Genomic DNA, 12,618 nt, shown 5'->3' with positions numbered 1-12,618 from the left:
GTTGTTCCCTCTGAGCAGGTGGTGTCGGAGCTCCGTAAGAAGCTGGTTCTGGAGCACTGTGTCCTGCCACCTGCACTGCAGGCCTCCCAGAGCCGCTTGAAGAACAAGGGCACAGCGGGGTGAGATAACACTCTCTGTTACACTCCTAACCACCCTGTTACACTCCTAACCACTCTGTTACACTCACTCTGTTACACTCCTAACCACTCTGTTACACTCCTAACCACCCTGTTACACTCCTAACCACCCTGTTACACTCCTAACCACTCTGTTACACTCACTCTGTTACACTCCTAACCACTCTGTTACACTCCTAACCACCCTGTTAAACTCCTAACCACCCTGTTACACTCCTAACCACTCTGTTACACTCACTCTGTTACACTCCTAACCACTCTGTTACACTCCTAACCACCCTGTTACACTCCTAACCACTCTGTTACACTCACTCTGTTACACTCCTAACCACTCTGTTACACTCCTAACACTCTCTGTTACACTCCTAACCACTCTGTTACACTCCTAACCACTCTGTTACACTCACTCTGTTACACTCCTAACCACTCTGTTACACTCCTACCCACCCTGTTACACTCCTAACCACCCTGTTACACTACTAACCACTCTGTTACACTCCTAACCACCCTGTTACTCTCCTAACCACTCTGTTACACTCCTAACCACCCTGTTACACTCCTAACCACTCTGTTACACTCCTAACCACTCTGTTACACTCCTAACCACCCTGTTACACTCCTAACCACTCTGTTACACTCCTAACCACTCTGTTACACTGCTAACCACCCTGTTACACTCCTAACCACTCTGTTACACTCCTAACCACTCTGTTACACTCCTAACCACCCTGTTACACTTCTAACCACTCTGTTACACTCCTAACCACTCTGTTACACTCCTAACCACTCTGTTACACTGCTAACCACCCTGTTACACTCCTAACCACTCTGTTACACTCCTAACCACTCTGTTACACTCCTAACCACCCTGTTACACTCCTAACCACCCTGTTACACTCCTAACCACCCTGTTACACTCATCACTCACTCATCAACACATACTGTCAAGAAGACACTGTGAAATAGGCTCATGGGTTAAAACCGTTAATGATATTGTTGCTATGCTTTATAATATGATTGAATGTGTCATCCTGAAAGCAGCTCCTCCACCACCACCTCAGCAGCAGCCAGCAGCAGTCAGGACAGTGTCTCCTTGGTGTTGGACGGCATCAAGGCAGCAGTGCGGTTCCAGAAGACCATCTCTGAGGCCTGGCTCAAGGTAGGAGATAACTCCATAGAGCTCCTTTTCCATTAGATTAGATTCAAATGTATTGTCATTAGGGATGTCCTTAATCAAAGATCCCCACTTTCTAGTCTTGCACAAGGACCAATCAGCATGGGCATGGGCGGGTTCATTTTCCATTGATGGGGATTTGATTGGCTGTTTTTAAATAAAGCGTTAGTTCGGCCGGAGAAACAAATACACAAATTAAAATGGTTGGACCTGCGAGATTTGTACTTTGTACTTTGTAGGTCTGCATTTTAAATGTAAGGAGTAAACTTTCCCTGTGAAATGTAATTGAGTAAAAGTATACAAACCTATTAATACTCGAGTAAAGTACAAATCCCCCAAAAAACGGTACTTAAGTATTGTAACGAAGTACAATCACTCAGGTACGTTACACCCCTGCGTTTAACGTCTGTGTCGGTCGTTAACGTGCTGCCGTCCTGATTGTGCTCCTGTCGTTCCAGGCGATAGAGAGCGTTGATGAACCGGACGATCACAAGGTACGTCTCATCTCCTCATCTCTTCACCTCTTCACCCCCCCCCTACTTACTGATCCAAGGAACGGGATCAGCCGTCTCCTCGTTTATGTAGTTTAACCCTTTTCACTGCCACACGACAGCCGGTTAACCCTTTCACTGTGACAATACAGAAGGTTAGCCCTTTACTATCGCACAACCGACGGCGATGCTCCATCATTAGCTCCGCGGATGCACTACACTACAACGTGCTGCCCTGCCAGGTCATAGACCTGCTGTTGCTAGTGATGCACCGATGTGAAAATTGTGGCCGATACCGATAACCGATATTAATATTGCTGTTCTGGCCGATACCGATATTTACCGATGCCGATATCTCTGTATAGAAAACACTTTTTTATGATAATCAAATAAAGAGCTATTTTAACTTTTGTAACTTATTTTCAGAAATAATTTTCAAACTATTTAAGGCCAAAACATGTACAAAATTATTATAATCTTTTTTATCAGCCCATATCGCCCCTATCTTGATATCGGACCGATACCGATGTGTAAAAAAAATTGCCATATCGGCCGATATATCGTGCATCACTAGCTGGTGTTAATGGTTACTACAATGTGCTGCCCTGCCAGGTCATAGACCTGCTGGTGCTGTTCATCCTCCACGCCACCAATGCCAACCACAGCCGGCGAGGGGCAGAGAGGCTGCTGAAGCTGAAAGTGAGGAGCGGCCTGATCCAGGAAGCTCTGCTGCAGAGGGTCTTCAGGGGGTACTCTCAGGTGAGGCCTGGTCCAGGACGCTCTGCTGCAGGGGGTCTTCAGGGGGTACTCTCAGGTGAGGCCTGATCCAGGAAGCTCTGCTGCAGGGGGTCTTCAGGGGGTACTCTCAGGTGAGGCCTGATCCAGGACGCTCTGCTGCAGAGGGTCTTCAGGGGCTACTCTCAGGTGAGGCCTGATCCAGGAGGCTCTGCTGCAGAGGGTCTTCAGGGGGTACTCTCAGGTGAGGCCTGATCCAGGAGGCTCTGCTGCAGAGGGTCTTCAGGGGGTACTCTCAGGTGAGGCCTGATCCAGGAAGCTCTGCTGCAGAGGGTCTTCAGGGGGTACTCTCAGGTGAGGCCTGATCCAGGACGCTCTGCTGCAGGGGGTCTTCAGGGGGTACTCTCAGGTGAGGCCTGATCCAGGAGGCTCTGCTGCAGAGGGTCTTCAGGGGGTACTCTCAGGTGAGGCCTGATCCAGGATGCTCTGCTGCAGAGGGTCTTTGGGGGGTACTCTCAGGTGAGGCCTGATCCAGGAAGCTCTGCTGCAGGGGGGTCTTCAGGGGGTACTCTCAGGTGAGGCCTGATCCAGGAAGAGCCCTCAGGGGGTACTCTCAGGTGAGGCCTGATCCAGGACGCTCTGCTGCAGAGGGTCTTCAGGGGGTACTCTCAGGTGAGGCCTGATCCAGGAAGCTCTGCTGCAGAGGGTCTTCAGGGGGTACTCTCAGGTGAGGCCTGATCCAGGAAGCTCTGCTGCAGAGGGTCTTCAGGGGGTACTCTCAGGTGAGGCCTGATCCAGAAAGCTCTGAGGGTCTTCAGGGGGTACTCTCAGGTGAGGCCTGATCCAGGATGCTCTGCTGCAGGGGGTCTTCAGGGGGTACTCTCAGGTGAGGCCTGATCCAGGACGCTCTGCTGCAGGGGGTCTTCAGGGGGTACTCTCAGGTGAGGCCTGATCCAGGAAGCTCTGCTCCAGAGGGTCTCAGGGGGTACTCTCAGGTGAGGCCTGATCCAGGACGCTCTGCTGCAGAGGGTCTTCAGGGGGTACTCTCAGGTGAGGCCTGATCCAGGACGCTCTGCTGCAGGGGGTCTTCAGGGGGTACTCTCAGGTGAGGCCTGATCCAGGACGCTCTGCTGCAGGGGGTCTTCAGGGGCTACTCTCAGGTGAGGCCTGATCCAGGACGCTCTGCTGCAGAGGGTCTTCAGGGGGTACTCTCAGGTGAGGCCTGATCCAGGACGCTCTGCTGCAGAGGGTCTTCAGGGGGTACTCTCAGGTGAGGCCTGATCCAGGAAGAGATGGCAATCAAATAATTGGAATATTCTTTTTGCAGTCTCATCGGCCAGAGGTAAGAGCATGAATCTAACGTTAATTTCAGCTTGATTGTCCATTTCCATCATTGCCATCGCTCTGATCAACGAATGCCGTTATTGACAATCGATTAATCATAAACGACCCCCCCCCCCCATTTCCTGCATGCATGATGGAACATAATATATACCGATCATATGCATTTGAATTTTTTATTGTAGCGTGTATAGGGACGAAATGCCAATGGATTAAGTATAATATGCATCGCGGCCTATTACTAGCGTTATAGGAATTATCCTAGACCACTTTAAAACTATATTTATATTCACCACGGTATAAAACGACAATGTATGGATGGAAAAAATATAACTTTTCCACATCTTGAACGATAGATACCCGATGTCAAATGGGCCATAGTATTGCAGATATAGCTATAATATTTAAATAGGTATAGCCCTGCAAACAAGGTGAGCGACTCCCACCGTTTACAGTGATGGCGTCAGCTGCTAAGGATGCGTATATTGCGTGGCAGTTATTGTGTTAAGCATTTTTGGTTGAAATTTTTTATTTTTTTTGGTTAATTGCGAATATTTTCACGTTGAGCTCTAGATTGTGGATGAATACGCACAGAAAGGTACACCGTGCGGATGTTCATGCTTTATTTGTTTTAAAACGAGACGATTTAGAAATGGGCAATGGGGGAAATACGTTGCCATTTTGCGAGGCGGACCGGCCGGAAACAGCAAAGACGTAACCACTACACCTCCCTATGGAATCACGAATCATAAACGGTGTTGCAATGCTGTGCTGGCGGCGGGGAGTTATTAATTACTATTATTAATTATGATTGCTGCGTCACAGGTCATGCGAGGCTACTTCCCCTCCATCCTGGCGCTGGCCCAGAGCCTGGTGCGCTCTCCGGACCCCTGCCTGGTGCCGTTTGGGGGCCGCATGTACAGACACTCCTTCACGGCCTTCGACTCCTACTGCCAGCAGGTGGGTTCTGAGTGGGTTCTGAGCGGGTTCTGAAGGGGTTCTGAGCGGGTTGTGAGCGGGTTCTGAGCGGGTTCTGAGGTGGGTTCTCAGAGGGTTCTGAGCGGGTTCTGAGTGGGTTCTGAAGGGGTTCTGAGTGGGTTCTGAAGGGGTTCTGAGTGGGTTCTGAAGGGGTTCTGAGAGGGTTCTGAGTGGGTTCTGAGCGGGTTCTGAAGGGGTTCTGAGTGGGTTCTGAGTGGGTTCTGAAGGGGTTCTGAGAGGGTTCTGAGTGGGTTCTGAGTGGGTTCTGAAGGGGTTCTGAGGTGGGTTCTGAGCGGGTTCTGAAGGGGTTCTGAGGTGGGTTCTGAGTGGGTTCTGAGTGGGTTCTGAAGGGGTTCTGAGGTGGGTTCTGAGCGGGTTCTGAAGGGGTTCTGAGTGGGTTCTGAGCAGTGTTGTGCTAGTTACTGAAAAATAGTAACTCAGTTACTTTACTAGTTACTTCATTTCAAAGTAACTTCGTTACTGTACTAGTTACTTACACCCAAAAGTAATGAGTTACTGTGAAAAGTAACTATTTAGTTATTTAAAAAAAAAAAAAAAAAAAATTGCTCAAGTCCCATGCCCCATATACTCAAAATCGGTTGATCAACTTGACAGTTTCCATTCACATCACCGAACTCTGCTAAGCAATGTGGTCTAGAGCGTTTCATTATATATTCCCTCCCCGCTGTATGTATATTTCTCTCCCACCCACCCACCCCCTCCTAATGTACAGTCCCCTCCCCATCATATGTATATACTCTGTCAGGATCTAGGGGTAACAGTACTGTATATTTGAATACCGCTTATGTCACAAATGTATCAGTACTAAATACCTATATGTCCCTATGCCATAAATGTCATGTATGTTGTGTATGTCATAAATGTCTATATGAATTGAAAATGGGGGACCCTGATGGAAACAAGACAAACGTCTTTCTCAGGTCTGCATCCCCTTAACAATTGTATGTATTGAGCCGTACTGTATTGTACCCATTCTGCAATCTGTTAAATAAAGTTTTCATTCATTCATTCATCCATTCATTAATTCATTCATAACCATCTTGCAGCGTTGTTATCAAAGCATTGCAACGTTAGAATAGTTAGGATATCAATTGTGCATGAAAGGACTATATTTATATTGTTTGATTAGTATTATGAGATTCCCTGGCAGATTTCGTACAGTCAAAATCCGTTGATCTTGAGTTTCAGTGAACACATTGCACTCACCGTCACCAGTCTGCGGTGGTCGAGATGTAACGTTAGTCCAGTTGACTCCAGCAGCCCTTCAAACATGTTCTTTATCTCGTTTCCATGTTGTATATTAATTATCTCTCCAAGTAGTTGCTAAATGGTTTGTTAGTTCGTTATTATTACTGCGTTCTTATTATGTAGATTCATAGCGAGCGTCCTCTTGTTGTTTACTGTAGAGAGCGCCTATTTCTTTCAGAACGTCAGTGGCCAATCAGAAGTGCGAAACCAGAATGAGGCTACGGAAAGAAATAATAATAATAATACTTCGTTTTATATAGCGCCTTTCAGTCTACAGTAAACAAAACAAACGCAGGCGAAATAAGGACGCTCGCTATGAATCTACATAAAAAGAACGCAGTAACGAACTAACAAACCATTCAGTAACGTAAGTAGCGTTACTGAATTTCAAAAGTAATGCGTTAGAGTACTAGTTGCGGCAAAAAGTAACTTGCGTTAGTCCCAACACTGGTTCTGAGTGGGTTCTGAGTGGGTTCTGAGCGGGTTCTGAAGGGGTTCTGAAGGGGTTCTGAACGGGTTCTGAGGTGGGTTCTGAGGTGGGTTCTGAGTAGGTTCTGAAGGGGTTCTGAGAGGGTTCTGAGAGGGTTCTGAGAGGGTTCTGAGGGGGTTCTGAGTGGGTTCTGAGGGGGTTCTGAGTGGGTTCTCAAGGGGTTCTGAGCGGGTTCTGAGGTGGGTTCTGAAGGGGTTCTGAGAGGGTTCTGAAGGGGTTCTGAGAGGGTTCTGAGAGGGTTCTGAGTGGGTTCTGAGAGGGTTCTGAGTGGGTTCTGAGAGGGTTCTGAGGTGGGTTCTGAGAGGGTTCTGAGAGGGTTCTGAGTGGGTTCTGAGAGGGTTCTGAGTGGGTTCTGAGAGGGTTCTGAGTGGGTTCTGAAGGGGTTCTGAAGGGGTTCTGAAGGGGTTCTGAGTGGGTTCTGAGCGGGTTCTGAAGGGGTTCTGAGGTGGGTTCTGAGTAGGTTCTGAAGGGGTTCTGAGTAGGTTCTGAAGGGGTTCTGAGAGGGTTCTGAGTGGGTTCTGAGAGGGTTCTGAGGGGGTTCTGAGTGGGTTCTGAGAGGGTTCTGAGGGGGTTCTGAGTGGGTTCTCAAGGGGTTCTGAGTGGGTTCTGAAGGGGTTCTGAGGTGGGTTCTGAGAGGGTTCTGAGTGGGTTCTGAGCGGGTTGTGAGCCGGTTCTGAAGGGGTTCTGAGCGGGTTGTGAGCCGGTTCTGAAGGGGTTCTGAGGTGGGTTCTGAGGTGGGTTCTGAGTGGGTTCTGAGCGGGTTCTGAGGTGGGCTCTGAGCGGGTTGTGAGCCGGTTCTGAAGGGGTTCTGAGCCGGTTCTGAGCCGGTTGTGAGCCGGTTCTGAAGGGGTTCTGAGGTGGGTTCTGAGTGGGTTCTGAAGGGGTTCTGAGTGGGTTCTGAACGGATTCTGAGGTGGGTTCTGAGCGGGTTGTGAGCCGGTTCTGAAGGGGTTCTGAGCGGGTTGTGAGCCGGTTCTGAAGGGGTTCTGAGGTGGGTTCTGAGTGGGTTCTGAAGGGGTTCTGAGTGGGTTATGAACGGATTCTGAGGTGGGTTCTGAGGTGGGTTCTGAGGTGGGTTCTGAAGGGGTTCTGAGTGGGTTCTGAACGGATTCTGAGGTGGGTTCTGAGGTGGGTTCTGAGGTGGGTTCTGAGTAGGTTCTGAAGGGGTTCTGAGCGGGTTCTGAGTGGGTTCTGAGGTGGGTTCTGAGGTGGGTTCTTAGTAGGTTCTGAAGGGGTTTTGAGCGGGTTCTGAGTGGGTTCTGAGTGGGTTCTGAGGTGGGTTCTGAGGTGGGTTCTTAGTAGGTTCTGAATGGGTTCTGAGCGGGTTCTCTCTCTCTCTGTGTGTGTCTTGTAGGAGGTGGTGACTCTGCTGACTCTCTCTCTCTCTCTCTCTCTCTCTCTCTGTCTCTCTCTCCCCCTCTCTCTCTCTCTCAATTCAATTCAATTCCAATTCAAATAGGCTTTATTGGCATGAAATATCAACATACTTATTGCCAAAGCAAGTCCAACATACAAACAATAACATATATATTATTAAGCAATAAAACATACCATAATATTAGCAATAAGTAAAACAATCAACAGAAACATATTAAATTACAAAATAATCATTCAATCGGGTAGTCATTTTACAGATGTAGCCACCCAGATACATGTATTTACAGGGCTTGTTCTCTTATTGTATGACAACCATCTACATATTTTGCAGCTAATACTGTACACTGACTTTTCTCCCCACATATATATAACAGCTTTTGATTATCAGGGAGATGGATAAACTGTGGATCAATTTTATTTATTTTATAAAAGAAAACTTCTCTTAGATCCTTGTATTTCTCACAGTATAGTAGGAAGTGAGGTTCTGTCTCAACATCCCCCTGATGACAAAGTGAACACAGCCTGGCCTCTCTGGGCAGCCAGTTCTGCCTGTGACGGCCTGTTTCTATGGCTAGACTATGTCCACTCAGTCTGTACCGTGTCAATGTCTTTCTTAATTTTATATCATTCACAGTGGTCAGGTATTCTGCCACCGTGTACTCTCTGTTTAGGGTCAAATAGAATTCTAATTTACTTTGAGATTTGGTTGATTTGTTCCAATATTCTATATAGTTTTCTTTTTGTTTTGAGGTTATTTGGTTGGGCCAGATTTTTTGGTATCTGTCCTGAGGCATTTGTGGGCAGGGATTTCTGACTAGCTGGCAGAGGGGACTCTTATCTGGGTTCATCTCTTGGCTCTGAAGGGCTTTGTAGTGGTAGGAGTGGGGGTCACTTGATTGGAGGTGTGTGTAAAATTTTATGGCTCGCTTTTGAATTTGAATGATTAGGGGGTATTGGCCGAGTTCTGCCCTGCATGCATTATTGGCAGTGTGTCTGTGGACCTTAAGTAGGTTTTTGCACAATTCTGCATGCAGTACTTCTAATGGGTGTTTTTCCCATTTTGGGAAATCTTGGTTAGTTAATGGACCCCACACTTCACTGCCATATAATATTATTGGATTTATTACGGAATTTAGAATTTTGAGCCAGGTCCTAATTGGGATGTCAATTGGAATTTTCCTTTTGATGGCATAAAAAGCCCTTCTTCCCTTCTCCTTCAATTCATTCACAGCCATATTGAAGTTTCCATTATGATTTATTTTCAATCCCAAATATGGGTAGCTTTTTGTGTTTTCTAATATGTGTGTGCCTAATTTAAATGTATTATGTGAACTCTGAGACTCGTGTCTCCTTTGAAAGATCATGACTTTAGTCTTCTTCATGTTTACGTTCAGAGACCATGTCTGACAGAACTGGTGGAGGATGTCTAGGTTCTGTTGTAGACCCTCTTTAGTGGCTGACAGCAGAACCAGATCATCTGCGTACATCAGTAATTTTACATTGGTATCGTGCAGAGTCAGACCGGGTGCAGTAGAAAGTTCTAATAACTTTGCTAATTCATTTATATATATATTGAACAATGTTGGGCTTAAATTGCACCCCTGGCGGACTCCGCGACCCTGGGTGAAGAAATTTGTTCTTTTATTTCCAATTCTAACAGCACATCTGTTTTTTGTGTACATGGATTTGATCAAGTCATATGTATTTCCTCCAACACCACTTTCTAGAATTTTGAAGAAAAGACCTTTGTGCCAAATTGAGTCAAAGGCTTTTTCAAAATCGACAAAGCAGGAATATATTTTGTTTTTGTTCTGTTTTACGTGAATGTCAATTAGGGTTTTAAGAGTGTATAAGAGTGTATCTCTCTCTCTCTCTCCCCCCCTCTCTCTCTCTCTCCCCCCCTCTCTCTCCCCCTCTCCCTCTCTCTCTCTCTCTCCCCCTCTCTCTCTCTCCCCCCCTCTCTCTCCCCCTCTCCCTCTCTCTCTCTCTCTCTCTCTCTCTCTCTCTCTCTCTCTCTCTCTCTCTCTCTCTCTCTCTCTCTCTCTACCCCTCTCTCTCTCCCTCTCTCTCCCTCTTCCTCTCTCTCTCTTGTAGGAGGTGGTGGGCTCGCTGGTGACCCACGTGTGCAGTGGCGTGGGCGGGGAGGTGGACGTGGCCCTGGAGCTGCTCTGTGGCCTGGTGGCAGACAGACCCGCGGAGATGGCCCTCTACGCCGTCTTCGTCAAGGTGAGGCGGCCGTCCAGGTCACAGCGGCGCGTAGAAAACCATGCCCCTATTTATTAGGGGTGTAAAGGTAGGTACACGTGTCCGTACTGAACCGTTTCAGTGTGTAGCGAAAACGGTATGTTTTTTTTCTCTTTTTTTTCTATTCTTCTCCCATCCCAATTTAGCCGTGCCAATTCTCCCCTCCCCTGTCTTGATCGTTGCTCGCATGTGCCCCCCACTGGCCGGTTGTGGGGAGGATAGAAGCCTTGCATCACATGTCCCCTCCGGTACATTTCATTTTTTTCATTTCAACCTTTATTTAAAATCGTAAGCATCTGAGGTTTCCCTCATTTACAGAAACGACGATTGTACAGTACATAATAAAAACAATATTCAAAGAAATTCAAACACCAGAGTAAAAAATTAAAAACGTTTCAAAATAATTTAAAAAGATCAACTAAAATGTGGAGGCAGCCTGTCACATCTTTTCACCTGCCAGCGCGGACTCTCATTTGGCGAGGTGTAACGTGTGGGAGGCTCACACTGCTGCCCCCCGCCATTTTCCTGTCTCTGCTGTGCAGGCGCCCCAACCGACCTGTAGGAGTCGCTGTCCACAACGTCCAGATTACCACCATCGACTTCCCACCCGCTAACTCTTGCCAATTGAGTTAGTATGACGGCCGGCCCAAGCCGGAGGCAACGGCGACAGCCGGATTCGATACCGGTGTCTCTTGCGTTGGAGATGAGCGCACTGTGCGCTGCGCCACCCAGCCGCCGTTATACAACGGTATGTTAACCACTAACGACCGCCCACCGGGGGCTGTTTTTTTCACAATATTATAACATAATAATAATTATTATTTCTTTTCTTTACAAGTCGATTATTAATTTCAATACAGAATATTCGTCGACAGCCCTACAAGTACAGTTAGTTACTGCACACTACATCACCCCTGAGTGGAACATGGAAAGCCAAACTTCCCCCCACTGTACCGAAAACCCGTACCGAACCTTGACTTCAAAACCGAGGTACGTACCGAACTGTGGTTTTTGTGTACCGTTACACCCCTACTATTTATTATCCACACCTGTGGATCTGTGATGATGTGCCTTTCAACTGCTTGTAGTGTGTGTGTAAACCCCTTCACACTAAAAGGAGTAGATATATCCACAACCCAAAAGAAAGGTTTGAGCAGATTGTAGCAGTTGACGTGTTTGTCAGTGATGGACATTTTATTCTACCGGTGCACTTTTTTATATCGCCACTCTCAGCACTGTCACTTTTTCTTCAATCATTATTATGCTGGGTTTTATTGTGTTCTCTCTCGTATGTATTCTATTGTGTATTTTATTGACCGCTGTAGGTCGAGGGGGCAAGAACTAAGAATTTAGGGACTAAACACGTTTAGCAATTATGCCACATCAATGTGGAACGCCCTACCCACAGCCGTAAAGGAATGTGAATCCCTACCCTCCTTCAAAACCACTCTCAAAGAGTACCTACGGGAGGCTGCAATTAGAAACTGGCCCCTGTAAATGTCCTGACCCAACCCCCTCCAATGTACAGTTTCCTCCCCCTCAAATGGAGGATATATATATATATATATATATATATATATATATATATATATATATATATATAGGTATTCTCTTTTAGAAACTCTGTCTCTTAAACATTACTGTATATTTGTATATCTTGTATGTCATAAATGTCTGGATGAAACTACTGTTTATCTGTATGCCGTGTCTGTCATATTATGTCACGATGAATTGAAAATGGGGGACCCTGATGTAAACAAGACGAAAGTCTTTCTCTGGTCTGCATCCCCTTAACAATTGTGTGTATTGAGCCGTACTGTATTGTACCCATTCTGCAATTTGTTAATAAAGTTTTCAATCAATCAATCAATCAATCAATCAATCAATCAATCTCAGGGCCTGCTGGACTACATGGACAACCTGACTCCCCAGCAGATCCGCAGACTCTTCCAGGTTCTCAGCAGACTGGCCTTTGGACAACAGCAAGGCTCTCACATCCAGGTACACAGCAAGGCTCTCACATCCAGGTACACAGTGAGGAGGCTCTCACATCCAGGTACACAGTGAGGAGGCTCTCACATCCAGGTACACAGTGAGGAGGCTCTCACATCCAGGTACACAGTGAGGAGGCTCTCACATCCAGGTACACAGTGAGGAGGCTCTCACATCCAGGTACACAGTGAGGAGGCTCTCACATCCAGGTACACAGTGAGGTGGCTCTCACATCCAGGTACACAGTGAGGAGGCTCTCACATCCAGGTACACAGCAAGGCTCTCACATCCAGGTACACAGTGAGGAGGCTCTCACATCCAGGTACACAGTGAGGAGGCTCTCACATCCAGGTACACAGTGAGGAGGCTCTCACATCCAGGTACACAGTG

General features: G+C 47.1%; 1 protein-coding gene across 1 annotated transcript in view; it reads left to right on the top strand.

The window, feature by feature from the left end:
- fancd2 (FA complementation group D2) overlaps positions 1–12,618 on the top strand; it is a gene marked incomplete at its 5' end in the record, with an annotated part of 93,662 nt that overhangs the window by 19,938 nt on the left and 61,106 nt on the right. Inside the window, 7 exon segments of the mRNA XM_084333743.1 lie at positions 19–119; positions 1,179–1,296; positions 1,770–1,805; positions 2,415–2,561; positions 4,704–4,838; positions 10,087–10,218; positions 12,133–12,237. Coding sequence (XP_084189869.1) covers positions 19–119; positions 1,179–1,296; positions 1,770–1,805; positions 2,415–2,561; positions 4,704–4,838; positions 10,087–10,218; positions 12,133–12,237 — 774 coding nt within the window.

This window comes from Notolepis coatsorum, assembly GCF_963971535.1.
Source record: "Notolepis coatsorum genome assembly, chromosome: 1".
NCBI classification, from domain to species: domain Eukaryota; kingdom Metazoa; phylum Chordata; class Actinopteri; order Aulopiformes; family Paralepididae; genus Notolepis; species Notolepis coatsorum.
The sequence above is the reverse complement of the archived record's forward strand: the minus strand, read 5'-3'. Positions and strand labels throughout refer to the sequence as shown.